The sequence below is a fragment of the Diplotaxodon limnothrissa genome, linkage group LG18 (genome assembly GCF_057381915.1).
Source record: "Diplotaxodon limnothrissa isolate DT_005_m linkage group LG18, D_limnothrissa_male_GT1.1, whole genome shotgun sequence".
NCBI classification, from domain to species: Eukaryota; Metazoa; Chordata; class Actinopteri; order Cichliformes; family Cichlidae; genus Diplotaxodon; species Diplotaxodon limnothrissa.
The window spans coordinates 16,246,107-16,267,725 of NC_140613.1; the positions used below are offsets into that span (position 1 = coordinate 16,246,107).

A 21,619-nucleotide genomic window follows, 5' to 3' on the forward strand; every position below is an offset into this window, starting at 1 on the left:
CCATTAGTTCCCATCAAACACTCGTATCAGCTTAACAAGGCCGCACAGTACAAAGCACTGACCCCGTTTAATTCGCAATCCTCTAGAGTTTACTTACCAACGGGCCCCTTGTGTTTGGATTCCTCTTTGTAAATGGAAGGTAAGAGCATCACTAATTGCGCTAATTGACCTGAACTCTTTTTGACTATGATAGTTTAGCTGTCGCTCTGCAGCATTACAAACATTTTTTCTCATTTGTGAATGTAAAGTTCCTCTTTGTTTTATTTACAGGTCAAAAAAACAAAGGTAAAATATTTTCAAAAATACACCATAGCTGATTTTATTCCTCTAAATTGGTCCATAGAGTAAATGATGAAGAGAGCACAAGGTTATGAGCTATCTACCTAACCTAGTTGTCTAGGGTGCACATCAAATTAACAAATGCCTTAATCCCTACAAGTAATCCCTCAAGTAATCACCATAATTCATAATTCTTTGAGTTCATTTGAATGTCAGTGTTTATTTACATAATCAGGTTTGGGGGTAAAAAATCAAAAGTGCTATAAACATCGTGGAAGGTGTTTCTAATCATGTTTCGAGTGTTTTCGTCCCTTTATGGCTGAGCTGATGGTGAAGCTGATCATCAAAGTGCCTTCATAGTCAGTAATCCAAGACATAGACATATTCTTACCTCACACAGGTATATAAAGAAAAGAGGAAATTAATATAAAGAAATCCATTTCATCCAGCAACGCTGCCAGCGAACATCTGTGTAATTAAATTTTGTCAAAATTAAACTGATTTTGTGTTATAAGACCAGACTGATGTTGCCATTTAGCTTTTAGTTAGACTCTAATCTGAAAAATGGTTTTTCTTTCAGCAAATTGAATTATGGATAAAAGTTTCCACCTCAAAAACACACCAAAAAAAGAAAACGTAAGGTATCAAGTATCACAAATTACACACCATACCATCATATCCAGTGTCCACGCTTTACCTTGCAGAAATTCAAGTGATGTACCATCTGAAGTGGGGAAAAGGCTAGAATCTATGTTGCTTAAACTGCAAGTGGTCAATAAAATTACATAGAAAAGCAGACTGGCTTGGGAAAAGAACTGCATTTTCTTTTGTAAATGATTATAAGGATGTCTGAGACAAAATCACATTTAAAAAAAACCCTTTTGAGTCACACCTTATGTGTCCATTGAGTCTTTCTGTGAAGTTTCAGCCCACAGTTGTTCCAGAAATCTGAGAAATCTGCAGACACGTCAAGTAATCTCTCACAAAGAGGTCTTTTATTCCAGCAGTGCGCACAGCTGCCCCCCATAATGTCCGAGTTTGTACGTGTTCCAGGTCTCCTGTCCACCATCGACACAGGCCACATTCATGATTAAGTGCAGCGTCCTTTTTTAAAAGGGGTCAGTGAAAGCAGCACCTGTCAAGTGGCGTATTTCAGCTTAGGTGTCTGTGAATTACAGGAGAGACTGGAAAGAGAAGCGATCCCAGTGGTGGTCGCGGTGCCTTGGCTCTCCACAAACATCGGGTCCAGGCAAGCGACTTTGGCAGCGAAAAAAGCGTGAATACAGTGAAGCACTGCGAAGAGGTTTGAGAACTCCAGCTCCTGAGAGAGACAGAAAATCAATCCTCAAATCACACACGAGCGATTAATTTTTATAGAGCCGTGCTGCTTTGAAAATCTTGTTGACTTATTTTCTGGCATGCAACATTAAACATCCGTCAAATTTAATTACCTTTGCTTCGATAGATTTGGAGTCTTGATTTTGGAATAAAAACTTGATCTTGCTTTTCCCGTCGTCAGACGACCCTTTTAGTTGGGAGAACTTGTATCTCCACAGCACTGCCTGAAACGCAAACGCAACAACATAACTAAAGCAAAAACAATATGTCTTTATTTTCCGCGCTCAGATTTGTGAATCATTTCTGGTGTCACTTTTTTCATGAATAAGTCACGTTAAAATCCACGCGGATCCGGTGAGAAATGGGGCACGTCAGCAGATCAACCAGAAACTGGAGTGTTATTTTTACCACTGGGGAAATTTAACCAGCCACAGTAATTTCACCTGCATAGCAGAGCTTCGGTGATTCAATTAATGCCGAACCGAATAAACAAAAGCTGTGCATTGACTCAGTTTCATGGCTCCTCTTGTAGACAGCTAGCCAAGTTATTTGCACATTCCTATACTGTTGAAACAACTCCCACCAGCCTAATTAAAACTGCAACATCAGTCTGATTAAATCTTTTAGCCCTGCAATACAGATGAACATTTTTCATTTAACTTAAAGCAGATATTCACGAAGCATTTTCGGTGTGCAGCCACAGAAGTGTCACCTCTCCTCTGCTTTGCCTTTAAAATTCAATCTGGCTCCCGCTAACCTTGTCAGAGGTGCCGATATCACCATCTCCTTCATGTCAATCACTGCATTTCATATTCTGTATCTTTCTTGCATGAAAGATAAAGAACAAAATCAGCTTCCTCCTAAAGCCACACCCGACCAGTGCAATGCTCATTTTTATTCCTGCTTTTACTTTTCCTCTATTTTGTACCACAAAATCAACACATTAATTTGCAGTTCATTTACAGATGAAAAGAAAGAAGTAAATATTGATACTCTGATATGATTAAATTACCACAAATCCTGAACTAAATCAAAGCATCTCCATTTTGACTGCATGAAGCATTGAACCAAGGCTTGCACATTACTGTGTCAGTATTACAATCCAAAATATAGCAGTACGAGTGCTTAATGACCTGTATAATGAGAATGTTTGTAACAATCATTTATATTGCTTATTTGTTTTAAATATTCAGTTTATTGAAATCAGATATTATTTTTCATTCACAGGGCAACTGTAATGCTAGATAAGCAAAAGCTGCTTGCGATGAGTAGGTCATATACAGACTATATGAAAACCTATCATTTCAGTCTTGCTGTTCATTTCAGGGACAAATGATCTAATTAACTGCAAAATAACTCACCGCCCACTTTATTAGGCGAGTGTATACCCTCCTAGTTCCTTTCAGTATTGCACTAATTCCTCAGAGATTTGGTCTGTATTCACATGACATCATCACACAGTTCGGCAGAGTTGTCGGCTGCGCATCCATGATGTGAATCTGCCGTTCCACTGCCATCCAAATGTGCTCTATTGGATTGCGATCTAGTGACTGTGTTGTGGCCATTTGAGTACAGAGAACTCACTGTCATGTTCAAGAAACCAGTTTGAGCTTGTTTGAGCTCATGGTGTGTTATCCTGCTGAATCGATCAGAAGATGAATAGACTGTAGTTATAAAGGGATTGACAGGTTTAGCAACATTACCCAGGAAGGGTTTGGTGAGTAAATGATCAGTTGATATTAAGGAATCCAAAATGTGCTGAGAAAATACCCCCCAGACCATCAACACCACTACCACCAGCCTGAACGACTGATACAAGGAAGCATGGATCAATGCGTTCATATTGTTTACGTCAAATTCTGGCATTACCATCTGAATGTCAGAGCAGAAGTCGAGACTCTTCAAACCAGGCAACGTGTTTCCAGCCTTCTCTTGTCCAGTTTTGGTGAGCCAGTGTGAACTGTAGCCTCAGTTTCATGTTCTTAGCTGACAGGAGTGACACCTGGCGTGCTCTTCTGCACGCTGGTTGTAACGCGTAGTTATTTGAGCTACTGTTCCTGCTGCATCTGCTGCATCCTTTGATGCTCTTTACCCCAAAGAACTGCCGCTCACTGGATATTTTCCTCTTTTTTGGACCTTGTACTATAATCTCTAGAGACAGTTCTGTGGGAAAATCCAGGTTTTTGAAATACTCAGAGCAGCCAATGCTCAAAGTCACTGAAATCACCTTCCTTTCCTATTCTGATACTCAGTTTGAACTTCTGCAGATCCTGTTATGGGCTGATTAGATATTTTAGCTACCAAACAGCTGAATCTAATTAAGTGGCCGGAGAAACAGAACAAAATAAACAGCAAGAAGATTTTAAAGATGTGATGTTTTCAACGTTTCTCATTGATTGCATACTTTGTCTCCAGTAACCAAAGTTATCTAACATAGTGACCTAGTGCTTGGTATTTGCTCTGATTATTTTCTATTGTTTTGTATAGGTTAAACAGCACTATAAGTGCCTCAGTTTTTTTTCTCCAAAAATAAGCACCAGAGTGACTGCATCAGTCATCAGTTTAACAAGAGAAAGAGTGTCAGCGGGAGCCATGATTTCTTTGTTTCCTATATAAATCACTGTTACAACTGTTTCTTCCAGGGTGTACTTCTTTTTTATGATACACGAGTGGCCCTTTGATTTAAAATCTCCAAAAAAAAACAACCATCAAGAAAAAAATGATGTTTTTTTCTCATGTGTTTTTTTCACTCAGCCTGCAAAAGTGGAGGATGTGAATATTTGTGTTGCATGAGTGTAATAGTGCACTGTAGGCTGAAAAGAGACTGTCTTACACACAAGTTCTAGCCACATTTACATTATACATGTTCCTGTGTTTGCCATATTGTCTCCATATCTTATCTTATCTACTGTACTGATATCATACTGATAGCTTTCACCTTTTAATTGTATGTTTCATTAAGATTTTTTATGGAAAGGCAAATTCTGATGAATAAACACCTCAGTTATATTCCTGCCTTTTTTCTTCCTCACTGAAATTCACATTAACCCGGTTTTTAAATCCTGCCTTTTCCAGCTTTCAATCATGGAGTAATTCTGCTCCATGTATTTGTCTGCACTTGCAGTTTACATTTGGATTGTAATTTGTGCATTTCTGCCTGTAAACAATATTCTGGCAACATTTTTTATCATCCCTGGGGGACACTGGAGCTTCATATTGCAGGAATTAGGGCCAAAATCTTACAGAACAATATGTCAGTGCTTGTGTCCTGCTCATCCACATAATGTGCACCAGTTGAGTAGTCTGCTCTAAGACCTGGTGAAAGGCCAAAATGAACTGCAGGCAGGAGTGAGACGTTTGAGCTTGGGGGAACCAGCTGTCAAAACGAATGTGCTCAAACTCAAAATGCACACAGTGCAGAATAAGTTAGCAGCACCATAAAAAGGAAAAGGGGAAGCTGGGGTGCCGTGATTAGGTTCATCAAACTGGGTAAAATAATGAATCTCCTATTGTAAGTGTCCCATTTTTGTATTGATGACAAAACACTGTCCTTCACTCACCTTTGACGCAGCATCAAAGCACACAAAGCCCATGCCGAAGTCAATAGTGAGTCCCATAAGGTGGCTTTCCATAATACAGGCGTACGTTTTACACTGCATAACAAGAAAAGAAGATGTCAACCACAGGAGTTACATAAGGACACAAGAGCATCTTTGCTCTTCTGCTAAAAGTCATGTGGGCGTTATCAATCTCTGCACTAAAACAACTGAGAAGGAACCGCATGCAAGATTTAAACTGTCACAATTCCCGGTACATTTCCTGCCGTTCAGGCGCAGACCTGTATCCTCTCCACCTCCAGGAAAGTGGCCATCTGGAAAGCTTTCTCCCAGATCAGCAGCTCACACTCCAGCTCCACGCTGAAGAACATGTCCTCCCCGCTCTCTGTCTGAACACTGAAGCAGTGCTTCCTCTTGTCCAGAAGGTCACTGTCCTAAAATAAGTACAGCAAGGCAGTCTCCTGAAGCGAATTACTAAAGCATTTTAGCAGACAATGTTTTCCTCTTATGGGTCTTTGCATAGCTTTACATAACCTAAATTGTACAGGCAGTCTAAGGTCAGCCTACTGTATATCTGATTGAATATGTGAATCTATATGAATTAGGTTTGCCATAATGAGTTTCTAGATAATGAACTCAAGATAAATTCCCACTATGAAATTCAAAGTGACCTCGAACCTGGAGAGAATGAACAATGAAATGTGAACCTTGAGTGTCTCTGTGGGACTGGAAAAGAACACATGCAAATTAATAAGTGAGTTATATAAGGGCATTCCTCAGATTCAGTTTGCTACTTAGTATTCTCAGTGTATCCGATCTGAGAGATGCTTCTGTAAATGTTCAGGGAAGCAGATTAAAAGAAGGACCGACATACCTTTAAAATCTTGCACATTATCTCGTACACAGTAAAGCTTTTCTCTGCTCTCGTCCAGTCCCATGTTGTCACCTGAAAATGTCACATCCAATTTTCAAATTTTATTTGAGGAATGTATTTGTTTTGGTAGAAATACTTTTAAATAATATTGCAATTATTTGCAACAAAAAAAACCAAAACAATGTCAGGACAACATAAAGATAAGTTTGTGTTTCATTCTTGAAATATAAAATCAAATAAAGAGCCGCTATATTTACTATAAACTCCAAAAACTGCAGTTCCTCTAATGACCACTTGAGGCTATCTCCAAAAGAGGGGCCAATCCCCATAGAAAGTTTACAACAGAAAGACACATGGATATTGACTTGGCCATTTTTCAGCCATCCTGTATTAGATTTGCTGATGTGATTGGGATCCCTGTCCTGTTACATGATCCAGTGTAACAGGACAAACTTTAGCTTCCAGAGTCAGACTGACATTCACGATGACTCAGTGACTGCAGGGTACCCAAATCATCACCCCTCCACCACCGTGCTTGACAGTCAGTATGAGGTGTTTGTGCTGATATGCTGTGATGTTGCACATTGTGGGTAACGTCTCCACTTTGGACATTGTCCCAGAAGTCTTGGAGTTTGTTCAAATGCAACTTTGCAAACCTAAAGCTGCCATGTTCTTTTAGAGAACAGAGGCTCTCTCCTTTCATACTTACTGAGTCTTTTTCTATTTGTATTATCATGAACATTTTTTGCAGTTTCTCTGAGCATTGCATGGTCTTATCATGTAGTAAATTTGCAGGGGCATCCACTCCTGGGAAGACTGGCATTGCTGATGATCAGTTCATTGTTTAGCAGCACCTGGCTCCTACCTATTCTATAGATTCCTACAGTGATACTAATAGGTAATATCATGCTGGCTCTAAAAAGTTTATATAGTCTGTTGTACTGAGCAAGAATTGTTTTTACTGTAATCTTTTACCCACTGATATAAAACAGTTGGTTAATGTTATGTAATTTAGAACAAATCCGAGGTTACACTGTAAGTAATAACACAACAGATAAACTCATTTATTAATCTTTTACACTTTAACGTTTACATTTTTGGTTTTGAAAAGTCTACAGAAAAGAAGCCACCAACCTATACTCTTTATAGTTTCATAGAAATGTTTGAAATCCAAAGCCCTCAAGGCTTGCCGTGCCCATCCACAGATTTCTAAAACATGACTGTACAATAGCTATTTGTGTCCACAGTTATTGATGAATGGTTGTCGGACTCAGCTGTCTCCTTGCCACGTGAATGGAAATATTTGTCACAGGTAACTTCAACAATAAAGAATCTGGTCGTCACTGCTGAATAGGCAGGCTCCTACATCCCACCATCTATTCACATTAGCATTTTCCATTTATATCAGCACATTCACATTGAGAAGGCAATTTCAGTTATCTATCAATCTTTTCTCATCTCCCGGACCATCGACAGCTTATCCCTCTTGTCATAATCACCTAAGTGGCTGGCAGAATGTAAACAGATTTAATGATCGCCATCAATCAAGTGAAAGATCAATGCAGCACAAATGATTATGAGTGAGCTGCTTCCTTTTTGCCTAAGCATTTTCTCCCTAAACAATACATTAGCATCAAATGAAAATCTCCCGATGGAGCTGAATGACATCCATTCAAATGCAGACGCTGGCAGGAAAACTTACAGGAGGTGCTGAAAACTTGAAGAGGGAGGAACCCCTCAAAGCGAGGAACTTTGGTGAATACATTCGGTCCTGAACGGAGTCCTGCTCCTTCTCGTCAACCCAGCCCATGTAGATAATCTATCAGAGGGTAAAGACAACAAAGGCATGTTATTTTATGCCACTCTGTAAAATCTAATGAATAGTTGTTGAAAAGCTCTAAAAACAGACTTTAGTCAGTTTAGTTTAGTGGTTATTCGGTGCTGCTATATTTGACCGAGTACAAATGGCTTGTACGGTAGTCATAAAATAGAATAGAATAGAATAGAATAGAATTCAACTTTATTGTCATTGCACATGCACAGGTACAGGGCAACGAAAAGCAGTGCACTGTAGTCTTTAAGAGAAATACTGATCTAATATTAAAGTTGAATAAACTTTATGGGTTTTATGATCCTTTAATAACAAAAGATTTAAATTAAAATCTATTTTCCATCGAGCTCAGATGTCTCAAACGTGTGGCTCCATGGCTACATACAGCTCTTTTTCCCATCTGCCTTTGGTTTCCTGTGGCTTTCACAAAAAATTAGATGAAAGGGAAAATAGCAGAGTTAATTGTTTAAAATTGTATTTCTCATCAAAGTAAAAAAAAAAAAAACTATAAAAAAAACTTTTAAAAAACTTAAAAAAGTATGTCTATATTCAAGGGTGTGTCCAGAACCCCACCATGGGGTGGCACCAGCCCCCCTGGATTACTTGGTGTATCCTTCCCACCAAAGCACTAGATCAGAGTACTGTTAATCTTGTGATCTCCAACACCATTAGAATGGAGCATATTAGCTCTTTAACGAGTACTTTAACGAGGTTTGATTTCCACGTTATTCTGCTTTTATTTTGAAAGTTTTAATTACTTGTTGTTTCGTTGTTAAAATGTATCATAACAGATCAACAACAATATAAGTGATTAAAATCAGTCATCAACAGCAGCAATATGAAGATTTACATGTCAGTAATTCAATATTCAGTAAATATTACGTATATGGCCCAGAAAGCGGTTATTCCACCTAATGAAAACATTTACTTTAGCTACTTTAAATATATTTTGAATATGTGACCTGTGCACTATTAAGCTACGTAAGTAGGATTGTAGCTTTTCTTATTATTATTATTATTATTATCTAAATACAGTTTTTTCACTTTACAAAACAATTTCCCAACACAAAATTATATTTAAACCCTTGTGCAGTGCCACTTTTCACATAATAATACATTTTTAATATGTCACAGAGATGACGGGGGGGGGGGGGCTGTTTCTACACTGACTCAGTTTAAATACTCGGATTTCCTGTGGGCCCCCCTGCTAACTGAAACAGCCCCTGCCTTTAAATTAATTTGTTTTGCTAACATAAATTTATTTGCTGGCTTAGTGCATCTGTCGCTGGGTTTTAGTCAAAATGCGATTAAAACTGGCTAACCCCACCTAACCCCCCTTTTACTATTTTAAAGCTATTATATGTTTTATGCTATATATTTTATTTTTGAGCATTATTGATTATTATTGAGTCGTTTATACAAACACGTGCAGGACTCATTGAAGGAGTACACCCTGAACCTAGAGTTGCCAACGTCTCACAAAGCTAACTCTATAATTTCTTAAAAGCAAATAGAACATGTTATTATTCTAATAAAAATCCAAAGATAAAGTACCAAATTATCAATTATTATAAATAACCCAGTTCAGAATTTCCAAATTGGCCAAGATCAGTGAACAAACTGGTGACTGGTTTTCAGGGTCCCTGCATTTTGGACCCTGAGCTCTTTCTGAGTTCATGATTTGTTTTGGTTTTAAGAGATGATTTATCAGGTCTCTCCACTCTGCCTTCTTCCCTCATGTGTGTATTTAAGTCCTCAGTTCTTTGTCACGTCGTCCTCTTGAGCTGCATGTTCCCTTTTACCTGTTTTCTCTTAGATTCTGAGTCTCCTGCATTTTTGACTCCAGCTATCTTAGTTTTTGCATTTTAGTTTTCCTGTGAGTTTTCCAGCAGTAAAGCTGTTTTGAGTTTAGTTCTGCTTCTAAATCCTGCAATTGGGTCCACACTCTGCCTGGTGCTGACGCTGGCTTGTTGTTTTACACTGTGGTTTTTTTTGGAAAGATTAAACACATAAGCTACAAGTAGAGCTGGGCGATAGAACGATAACGATATGTATCGCGATATAACTTTTACTCGATAGAGAAATTAAGCTATCGCGATAGACCTCGCCGCTCTTGTCCTCAAAAAAAAAAAAAAAAAAAAAAAAAAAAAAGGTCAGCCAATCCAAATTAAGTAGCGCGGAGCCGAACCAATCACAGCCGCAGCGTCACGTCGCGTGACTTGTTACCGTATAGCACAAGTGCCAAGCCGCACGTGTGTTTGTTTGGGAAGCAGCCAGCGGGTAATGGAGGAAATGAGTGTGCCGACTAGAAAAATCAACCGAGCGTGACCGAAGAGAAAACAGATGACGGTTCCAATGCCGGAGAGATTGTCGAACGGAAGAGCCAAAGAAGTTCCGTAGTGTGAAGGTATTTCGGCTATTTCAAGTCTGACAAAAAAAACAGAGTAGCGTGCACTGTAAATTGTGCCGAAAGCAAGTCTGGAAATACAATAAACTGGTGCATGCGTCACACTGTGCGCCGCGTTATTGTTTCGGTGAAATGAATTTCTACAATACTGTTACTGTTAATTCTACTCTCTGCAGTGTTTAAATGCTTACATATACACACAGTTACTGTCCCTCCACACATACGACTCGGTTCTGCTTCTATGCCCCAGCTTTGTTTACTTTTTCCCACCGAGGCTTCTAGACTTCTGATTGGCCAGCATTTCGGCACGGTTAGGAGTCTAGCGCCACCTGCTGCTTTGGCATGTTCATAGCAGCGTTTTCCTTCATTTCTGCCTTTATGTGTGGACGGGATTATTTTTTAAAACGAAAACGGAAAATCTCAGTTTTCAAAAATACCCGTGTACGTGTGGACGTAGCCTCAGTCTCTGACTGGAAGCGCTAATTCGTCATTCGGCTTTTGTCAGACTAAAGTAACTGTTAAAACTGTTTGAAAAGCTCAGCTATACAACAAGGAGAGATTGAGAATTTCCTTTTAGTTCTCAGTTTATTTGATATTGACAAAAGTTAGTCAGTTTTGTCTGTTCTTCTGTAAAACAAACTAAGATTTATTTTTAGAATTAATATTTTGTTTCTAAGTGGAATTGACAATTTAGTCTGTTTCGTTTGTTCTATTTTGAAACTTAAACGCTTTAGCGGCTGCCTTTTGTGTAGTTTGCAATATTTGCCTTTATCTATCTGAAAAAGTCTCATGTTCCTTAAGTACATCTACCCTGTTGAACTTATTATGGGAAATAAATATTTAAATAAAAACAAGCTGCTGATTATTTCACATTTTACTTGTGAGCAACGGCACATTTAAATCTTACAAATATAGTTATTTGGCTTATATCGTGATAGATATCGTTATCGCCTGAAATGAAAAAAACATATCGTGATATGAAAAAATCTCATATCGCCCAGCTCTAGCTACAAGGTATTAATCATTAAGCTTTAGGGATGTTGTAGGATTTTGTTATTTTTGGAAAGACTATCCTTTCCCCAATTTCCTGTCTCAATGCTGAGGGTGGTAGCTTCACGTTTAGCACAGAGAGTGAAATCAGAGTCTCAGAAAGGACAGCGAATAAGTGAATTTACTAAAATTACAAACTTTTCTTTTAGGATTGGAAATCAGTAGTCTTTCTTTTTTTCCAACAGATTGAAAAACCTGATAAATTAAGGTCACAAAGTAAACATAAAAACACAAGAAAGCAACAGTTTATTAGATTTGCCCACAAAGGTTTACAATGCCTATAGGTGTTTAATACTGCAGTATGACAGGTTTAGTTACCTATTAAGCTTTTAAAAACAGCATTTAATAAATAGTTTATAGCATTTTGTCCCATTGCTTTAAGCAGACACAAGACTTTTTTTTAGGGGTTATATTTAATAAGGGGCCATCATTGAGCTTTTGTAGTGACCTACTGCAGGTGTTAGTTGTCGTGGCCCCTGTTGTTAACCTAATTTGCCTTGTAGGACAATAAACTATTGAATTGAACTGAGCTGAAATATATATTTGACCATAGCTTCATATCACCTGTAAAGCTATAGTGACTAGTATTTGATTGTATTAGTGCATTTTTTCTTCTCTGATGAATTAGTTTAAAGTTTATTAATGTGAGTCAAAAAATTAACCCGAAAGTTTCATTTCTCACACTTTACGGATCTGTTTATGTGTCCAATTACACAAGTACACCTTTTCAGTCCTTTATATTGTAGTCTGACCAAAACAATTACATGTGATGTGTATGGGTGAGGAAAGTTACAGAGAAAACTGACACTGATTCATGATGACACACGGCCATCAGCCACGAGATTAAAACCACCTACCACCTGCTACGGTGCAGCGTTCTGCTCGGAAAGTTTGGTGCCTGACATTCATGTGATGTTACTTTGTCTGTTTTAATGTTGTGGCTGATGTGTGTACTTCATTCTTTTGCGTACCCCAGCAAACGCTTTGTAATTTAGCACTCGCAGCAAGGACAAGCAGCTAGACAGACGGGGAAATGAAGAAAAAGAAAGCAAAGCCTCAATCGGCAGTGCTGCAAGACATCAGTTCAGATATTAAAGATATCATAGCATCACTCTTCAGGAAGCCACAGGTTGACTGTGCCAAGAGAAAATTATTTGTTTGCTTTTCTTTTTGCAGGTTTTTGTTTGTTTATTTGGGTTTTTTTAAAGAATTTGCAAGCAAGTGAAAGATTTGGGACAGGCACGTCTCACGCTGTTTCATTTCTTGAATGAATTGTCAAGTGGATTCATGTCTCTTTGTGGGTCAGAAAACCAGATTGAAAAAGTAACAAAGAAGAGCCTCGCTGTGGTTTTTTTAAATGAAAGATGACGCTCTGCGAGTTAACTGGCTGAAAGCGCTTAAACAGTTTTCTGATCATGTCTCAGTGGACGGACAAAAATGATGCAAACGCTCCTCTTGTGCTGCAATAGATGGCTTCTTTTTAATTTATTTATTTTTCTTGACTGGTTATATTCACTTCTGATTGTCAGGATAAGGATGAAATGAATGCCCGACAACGCAAAATGAAGATCTTAAGACGCAACCGCTGCAGGAGGAAAAACATCTTACCTGCTGGTTAACTGGAAAATTCCGGTTAATCTTCTTCACCTGTGAAATTTTGTGAGAATGTCAGTAACTCATTAAAATATCTCCTGCTAACAATCAGACACAGCTGACAAGGTCGACATATTTGCAGGAGCCCACGAGGCCCGCCAATCAGTGACAAAGCTTCCAAGAATAAATAAACATGAATTACAGTTTCCGTGCTAACATACTAACCACGGCACTGAAGGAAAACGGTTTGAGATACTTCATTTAGTCAAAGCATGCAAATTTCAAAATGAGATAGAGTCATTTCCACAAGGACCCGAGGCTGTTCCTAAAAGAAATCCTTTTTTTAAAATCCATTCTCTCTGTGGTAATAAAAGCGGGGGGACTACAGAGTGAGCAGTCAGCCTTTAAATTAAAACATTCTCCTCAGATCACAGGTATCGCTTGCACCTAATCCACACTTTACTATCAAAATAACTCTTCCTTAGGAGCTGAACACCAAATTAAGCTGTCCGGTCCTCATGCCGTCCTCCTATAGAAGGAGGAAAATGTCGCAGCAGCTTACTGTGAGATGTAGCTGAAGTTTGGGTCCAGAGAGAAAACACGATTTTTGGTTTTTTTTTTCCAGAAGATGAACTGTCAGGATGTGAGCCGGGTTTGAATATATGTGAGCGGTGACGGTGGGTTTGTTCAGATGGCAGGTCTATCCTGTTCTAACACAAATTAGGAAATTCTGAAGGGTCCGGTTTTTCAAGTTTTGCAGGAGCTTGTGCACATTTCACCGTATCTAAAAATACAAACAGGAGAAGTTTGACTGAAGTTTGTGGGCGCCCTGGAGGTGGCGTTTTCACACCTATAGTTTGTTCATTCTGCTTCCAATGAGTTGATGAGCTTGTGAACTTGCAGATTTTCCTCATTGTTTGGTTTCTTTTTGCACAAAGAAAACTCCAAGTGAGCTCCAAGTGAACCAACATGCGTCACGAATAACCAGTCTGCTTACAGTCCGGATGTGTCTGAGGCAGGAGCCATAAAAGTAAACACAGGAAGAAGGAACCATATTCTGGATTAGTGGAAAACATGGATAATTTACTCCTAATGAGTTTTTATTTATCTGTGTGATTTTTCAGGCACCCGAGGCAAAACAAACAAACTGCTCTGGAGTTTGCACTCTGAGAACTGAGAACACCTTCAAACGGACTCAGTACAGTTTTTCTGGTCTTTACCTGAGTATGATTACTGTGCCCACATCTGTACAAATGAACCACACCAAGGGGGAAAACAAAGCAATGTTTAAAGAGGCTAAAAACACCCTACGTCACAACAGGAGCTGGCAGTGGTGAAAGGAGTACTTGGACCCTTTCTTTGAGGGCATTTTCACACCTGCAATTTAAATCAGCTGATCAGTTTGTAAAGTTGCAGGTTTTTCTTGTGGGTTGGTTTCTTTTCACACAGAGAAAACTCTCAAAAGTGAATCAAAATGTGTCACTACACACCACATGAGAACGCTCAAGTCCTGTTATTGGGCAGATCTGTCTCAGGCGGGAGCAGCAAAAGTAAGTACAGGAAGAAGGTGCTGTGTTCTGGACTAGCAGATATCAAATGAGCCCTTGGTTCATTTTACACAGCTATGATACTTTTCCATATCTGGAAAGAATACCTGGCAACAGGATAGCGTACACCTGGTAGTTGGGTTGGATCAGGCTTTGATCACATTCTCACCTGAAATAAACCACTTTGAGACTTTGTTTTCTGCCGCCTCAAGTGCCATGATGGGGGCCCTCAGCCCATATATGGGAGAGGCTTTCCTCCACAGCTAGACGTTTTCTCTAGCTCTACACAGGGTCATTTCTTAGAGACCCCAGCCTTGGAATCACAGTTTTTTGTTTGTTTTTTTTCTCTGTATTTGATGTTTATGTTTGATATGTTTGTCTGTTTAGGGAGTAGATCTGATAAGTTTAATTTTACTTGCTTTATGGACATACGCTGATTACATATGGCTAGTGATAAAGTAAAATTTATATCTTTCAATGTTAATGGGCTGTTAAATCCAATTAAACGTACTAAAATCCTAACTAAAGTGAAAGCAGAACAAGCCCATATAGTCTACTTACAGGAGACCCACATGACAGATAAGGAGCACGTAAAATTAAAGAGAATGGGTTTTACTAATCTGTTTTTTTCTTCATACAAATCAGGACATAGGAGAGGAGTTGCAATCCTTATTTCAAGCAAATTAAACTTTGAAAAAGTATCTGAAATGGGTGATAAAGAGGGCAGATTTATTCTAGTAAAAGGGAAAATAGATGGGAATTTGATCACCCTCTTAAATGTTTATGCCCCACCAAAGAGTGATATTAGCTTCTTCCAAAGGATTATTAATATTATGGTAACAGAAACAGAAGGCCTTTTGATCTGTGGAGGGGATTTAAATATACACCTGCAGCCAAAATTAGACTCGTCTAGCAAGAAAACATACGATATGAAATCTCCATATATCAAAGTGAATGCACTTTTTGAGGAGGTAGGATTAATGGACATATGGCGAGACCTTTTTCCTAATAGAAAGGACTATACTTACTACTCTGCCCCACACTCTCTTTATACAAGGATAGATTATTTTATAACATTTGGTAAAGATAAGGATAAAATATATACTTGTGGAATTGGAACGATAGATATAAGTGACCATGCACCAATATATTTATCCATTGATTTTAACTTACGGTTAAAAAATAATACATGGAAATTGAACTCAAGTCTATTGAATGATTCACCTTTCAAGGCACAAATTAAATCAGAAATTAGTCTCTTTTTAGAGTTCAATGATACCGGAGAAGTACCACCTCCCATACTATGGGATACTCTGAAGGCGGTACTAAGAGGGAAAATTATAGCAATAGCTTCATTTAGGAAAAAAGATAAGAATAGAAAATTAGAAGAGTTGAGTAAGAAACTAAAGGAATTAGAAAGAAGACATAAAAGGGACTTAACACAGGATATATTAAGGGACATCAAAAACATTAGGAACGAAATTAACAATATAGCCACACAAGAAATCAAGAAAGATTTAATGTTTTTGAAACAGAGACAATATGAAAGTGGCATTAAATCTACCAAAATATTGGCGTGGAAATTGAAAAAAAAGATAGCGGAAAATACAATTTATAAAATTAGGGACCCAAGTACAAAAGTGATAAAAAATAAATTAAATGAAATACAGGAAGCCTTTGAAAGATTTTATAAAACCCTATACTCTGAAGCCCCGGGTGGGACTGAAGCTCAGATGGATAGCTTTCTGAACTCTCTAGACTTACCCACTCTAGATGAAGAACAAAATCAAGCAATGACAATGAATATAACTGAGGAAGAATTAAAAGCTGCAATTAATAGGCTTAAATTAAGTAAATCACCAGGACCAGATGGTTACACGGCAGAGTGGTATAAAGAATTTAAAAAGGAACTGATACCTGTCTTACTGCCTACATTGAATTGGGTTTTGAAAAAGGCACAAATGCCCCCCAGTTGGAAGGAGGCAATTATTTCAGTTATACCAAAAGAAGGCAAAGATAAAATGGAATGTGGATCTTTCAGGCCAATCTCTGTTCTTAACGTGGACTATAAACTTTTCACATCTATCATGGCCAAACGGCTAGAAGAGTTCCTACCAACACTGATATGTAATGATCAAACAGGTTTCATACATCAACGCCAAACACAGGACAATATACGAAAGACACTACACATTATGGACCATATACAAAAACACAAAATCAAAGCAATTGTGATGAGTGTAGACGCTGAAAAAGCCTTTGACTCTGTCAATTGGAAGTTCCTCTACAGGGTACTATATAAATTTGGCTTTCATGATATGATTATTAAAACGATACAAGGATTATATGATAATCCTACAGCCAGGATCAAAATTAATGGATGCCTATCCAACAGTTTTACCCTAAAAAGGGGCACTAGACAGGGCTGTGCATGGTCACCGTTACTTTTTGCACTATACTTGGAACCACTAGCTCAATCCATCAGGCAAAATAAGGACATTAAGGGAATTTTTATCAAAGGGACACAATATAAATTGGCTTGCTACGCGGATGACATTTTGATTTACCTTGGACACCCAACATATTCTTTACCCAAGCTGATGCAGTCATTTGAACAATACGGCCAATTATCAGGCTATAAAATTAATATAGGTAAAACCCAGCTACTCTCATATAACTACAGCCCACCAGAAGAAATAAAATGTAGCTACTCTCTGGTATGGCAAACGGAGTGTTTTAAATATTTAGGCATAAATTTACCGAAAGACCTTACAAAACTATTCGAACAGAACTACCTACCCTTATACAAAAAAATAAAGGAAGATATAGTAAGATGGAATTTAATTCCTTTCTTTAGTTTTAATTCAAGAATTGATTCTATTAAAATGAATGTATTGCCAAGATTTTTGTATCTATTTCAAACCCTACCAATAGAGATTAACCAAAGTCAATTTAATGAGTGGGATAAAATGTTATCTAGATATATATGGCAAGGTAAAAGACCAAGGGTTCGCCTTAAAACACTACAGCTGGCTAAGCAAAAGGGAGGATGGGGCCTCCCTGACCTCAGATATTATTATTTTGCAGCGCAGATGAGAGCAATAATATGCTGGTGTAACCAATCATACACTGCCCAATGGAAAACCATTGAGGAACAAATGCTGTCTATACCTATTCAGGCAACTCTAGCTGACAATAACTTACAAACCTATATAAAAAATACTGATAACATGTGGGTGAAAAGGACCCTTAAAACATGGAGAACTATTATAAAGGAATATAAACTCGAGACCAATATTACAGTTCTTAAATGGTGTGCTTACGACTCAGAGTTCAAACCTAATGAACTGGATTCTAGATTCAAGGACTGGACAGGTAAGGGCATAACAGCCCTGTGCAGTATAATGAAGGATGGAAAATTGTTCAGCTTTGACATGCTTAGAAAAACATTTTCATTAGAAAAAGAAGACTTCTATCGATATCTGCAGTTAAGGCACTATGCCGACACGAAGATGAGAAACGTAACAATGATAAACACACGCTTGATGGAACTGTTTATAAAAAGCTATAACTCAGAAACTATTGATAGAATTGTATCATGTCTCTATAAGGGTCTAATGGATTTGAAACCACATTCGACTTCATATATTAGAACAAAATGGGAGAAGGAAGGAGGGATAAAAATATTAGAGGAAGAATGGACGGCAATATGGAGATATCAGTGGATGTGTACCAGCTCACAAAAGTGGAGGGAATTTGGCTGGAAGTGCCTAATTAGATACTTTATAACACCTTCTCAGAAGTCTCATTATGATGATAACCCCCCTGCTTGTTGGAGGAACTGTGGAAATCAAAGTGCAAATCATTACCATATTTTCTGGGACTGCTCAATCTTGAGGGATTATTGGAGAGAAATACATAATGCCTTACAGGATATCTTTAAACGTGAAATATCTCTCGAGAGTAAGACTATGTTCTTTGGATATATACCTCAGGAATGGCCTAAATATGATAAACATTTAATAAATATTTTATTGGTGGCCTGTAAAAAGAATATCACCAGAAAATGGTTATCCCCAGAGAGCCCAAACATAAGTACATGGATGGAAATCACAATGGAAATTTATAACATGGAAAAGATAACAGCTTCTGTTAACCACAAGCTGGAGAAATTTACATCATATTGGGAAAACTGGGTTAAATATATCACGCCTCATAGGCCAGATTTTACTATTACAAACCAATAATTATGATGTATGTATATATATTTATAGGATCACCCCATACCAACACATCCGTGTTTTTTTTTGTTTTTTGTTTTTTTTGTTTTTTGTTTCTTTTTTTGTTTCTTTTTTTTTTCTCTTTTCTTAGGTTTGTTAGTTTTGTTTTTTGATTTTCGGATTATGTGATGGTTTCAATTACTTCTATCGTTGTAAGTATTCTTCCCTTATGACTTGGATGTAAATTAAAATACTATTTCAGTATTTAAGGCAGATAACCTAAGTATGAAGAATGCTTACATGATGTACATACTGTGAATGCCTGCTTTTGAAACCTTAATAAAAATATGAATTAAAAAAAAAAAAAGAAATAAACCACTTTGGAGTTTGTTTGTAACCGCACAAAGACAACCCTCCTCCAAAGGGTCTTTTGGTGGTTGCTTGGTCCACAAATGAGTGCAAGTGCTGCACAAATGAACTGCACCAAAGGCTAACGAGCCCAGTAGCAAAAACACCCTATATTCATATAGTTATATAGTATAACTGCACAAATTTAGCCAGTAAGTGTAAAAATAAAAGTTATGATGAATTTACTGGATTACACATTACACAGGATTGCACTTCATAGTAGAAGAAGAATAGTATCCACTGGGTACCAGACTCTCCAACAGGTGATATATGCCAGTATATGATAAATATCAGGGGTTTTTAATAAATCTATATAATAAGCATCACTGTTCAGCAGAAGTGAAAAAAAACACCTTTTTTTCTTCCTTGTTGATATCTTCTAATTTACTTATTTGAAATCTTAAAGTTAACAGCTGCAGTTAAAACCTTTAAATGAATAAATATTGTTTAGTTCAAATGAAAATCATCAGAGAAAATATAAATAACTTTATATTTAAACACAGTACTTGTATAAATATACTTCGGTGCTTCCCACCACTGGGAGCTTGTGCTTTATTCGGTTGTTTCTAGAAACTAAATAACAGAGCAATTCAGTCTTCGGCTGTTATAAAAACAACTAAATTGCCTTCCAATTTAAGAAAATTGGCCTCAAAATTCATGACAGCACACTGTAAACCAAACAACTGCATAATGAAAGGTGAACAGCTCGCTGACAGAGGTGGACAGACACTTAACAGTGGAGCTGCTCAATGCCACTGAGCTACAGCTTTGAAAATTGCCTCGGAATCGAATCAGCTCCTCTGAGCCCAAGTCTCGGCAGAAAATACTGGAACGAGCTGGAAAACCTGAAGCACAGCTGTGCTAAAGAAACCACAAGGTCAAGGCACAAAGACATAACCTGGTGTGGGGAGCAGTAAACAAGAAAGAAATGAGTCATGACGAATGAGTCACGATTCAAGCTCATTCTTACTTCTGATTTGATTCACAATTACATTTGGAAGGGAGGCGGCAGGACGAGTTCAGCCTACGATATCTGTTGCTTCGCTGTGCAGCTGACTAGTGGGAGTTGTTAGAAGCAATGGAGTAAAAAAAACTTCCCTTCCTAATGTTTCCACACTCCTTCAAATGATGCCTTAAAGTGCGCTGCTAAATAAATTAAAGAGTGGTTTCATGAACACTGGGATGGCCTCTCCAGTCACCAGACCTGAACATCACGGAGTCTTTATGGGGATTTGTGCAGTGCTGAGTGGATTTCCTCCTCCATCATCGCCCAGAGAACTGGAGGCACTTTTTTCGTGACGAATGCTTCAGTGTTTGAGTACAAACAGATCAGCTGAAATGTAAGCGAGCGAAGGATGACCCCCGGCCCCCATCAGAGCCTTAATTTTAATATATCTCTGTCTCGTTTCCATGATTTTCTCCGGTTCTTAAGTCACTCTATTAACATTTACTTTGAGCTCACGATGCAAAGCCACAAATAAGTTTGGCGGTTTTATGGTGTTTTTAAAATCTTTGTAGGACAATTTGTGGCTGATGTGCAGCACAATCAAGCAATCAATAAATCCTTTATTTGTCTCTGGAGCGTAATCAGTTTTATAGTGGTGGAATAACAACAGGATGAAACCACAAAGCACATTAGCATGTAATATAAATACAATTATTATGCAAATTCTAAAATATGCCAGACCCTGACTGGTTAAAGTGTATCTGGACTCACAATGTAGCTGGAAAACGCAAATTAAATAGTTATGTAATACTCTCTAATACTTACAGTATGTGTGGTTAGCTACACTGTGCAGACATGTTGGTCTGGTGATTTGCTCCAGACTAAAATATCTCAACATCTGCATCTGGATTTAGATTTTGGACAGATTTGTGATTCCCAAACATGCATGGAAGGAGTCGCCATGATGTCACCTAAAGCTTTATGTTCAACAGTTTCAAAGCACTAGCAGGAGGAGCCTTGATTTCTCCCGTAAGACAATTTTTTTGATTTGGATCATTTTTAAATATATTTTCAATGTAGTAATTCAACAGCATAGTGGTTTACACATGTGCCAACCATGGTTTGATGCTGTGAGGAGACACAAATTCCTTTGGGGTTGCGTCAGGAAGGGCATCAAATAGTCCTTTCACCATCACACTGCTTACTCAAAGGGGGCTGTTTATTGTTGGAGGGTCTTAACCTTACAACATAAAGCATCTTGAGACAACTGTTGTTATAAATTTGAAGCCATAATAATTAAAATTGTACTGAATTCAATTGAAAATATGCAGAGCTACCCACTGCAGTGACTCCTTCTGAATAGGGGACTAGAAGAAAGTGTTCTTGGGTTCAGTGAGTAGTGGGCTACTTTTCTTGTAGCCCTACTGCAACCTTCTCCTTTTTGTAATCAGATGAGTCGCCTCCTGCTGGCCATTAGAAAGAATGCAGCTTCCACTAGCTTTACCGTTCAGACCTCGAGGCTATATCTTTCAGTTAGTATAACAGATTTGTAAATCCCAAGAAAACAGA

At 38.0% G+C, this 21,619-nt stretch overlaps 1 protein-coding gene across 3 annotated transcripts in view; it reads right to left on the reverse strand.

Annotated features, from left to right (window-relative positions):
• Nucleotides 1-1,417: 1,417 nt before the first annotated feature.
• The window catches only part of sntg1 (syntrophin, gamma 1), a 38,730-nt gene continuing 18,528 nt past the window's right edge, over nucleotides 1,418-21,619 (reverse strand). For 2 of the 3 annotated variants that reach the window (XM_085377249.1, XM_085377248.1), the window contains exons 11-17: nucleotides 12,945-12,983; nucleotides 7,751-7,867; nucleotides 6,049-6,120; nucleotides 5,456-5,608; nucleotides 5,178-5,270; nucleotides 1,731-1,841; nucleotides 1,418-1,600 (exon numbers count right to left, since the gene is read on the reverse strand). In XM_085377249.1, coding sequence (XP_085233375.1) covers nucleotides 1,418-1,600; nucleotides 1,731-1,841; nucleotides 5,178-5,270; nucleotides 5,456-5,608; nucleotides 6,049-6,120; nucleotides 7,751-7,867; nucleotides 12,945-12,983 — 768 coding nt within the window. Of the gene's footprint in view, nucleotides 1,601-1,730; nucleotides 1,842-5,173; nucleotides 5,271-5,455; nucleotides 5,609-6,048; nucleotides 6,121-7,750; nucleotides 7,868-12,944; nucleotides 12,984-21,619 lie in introns of all 3 variants that reach the window. The other variant, XM_085377250.1, reaches the window with a different exon arrangement.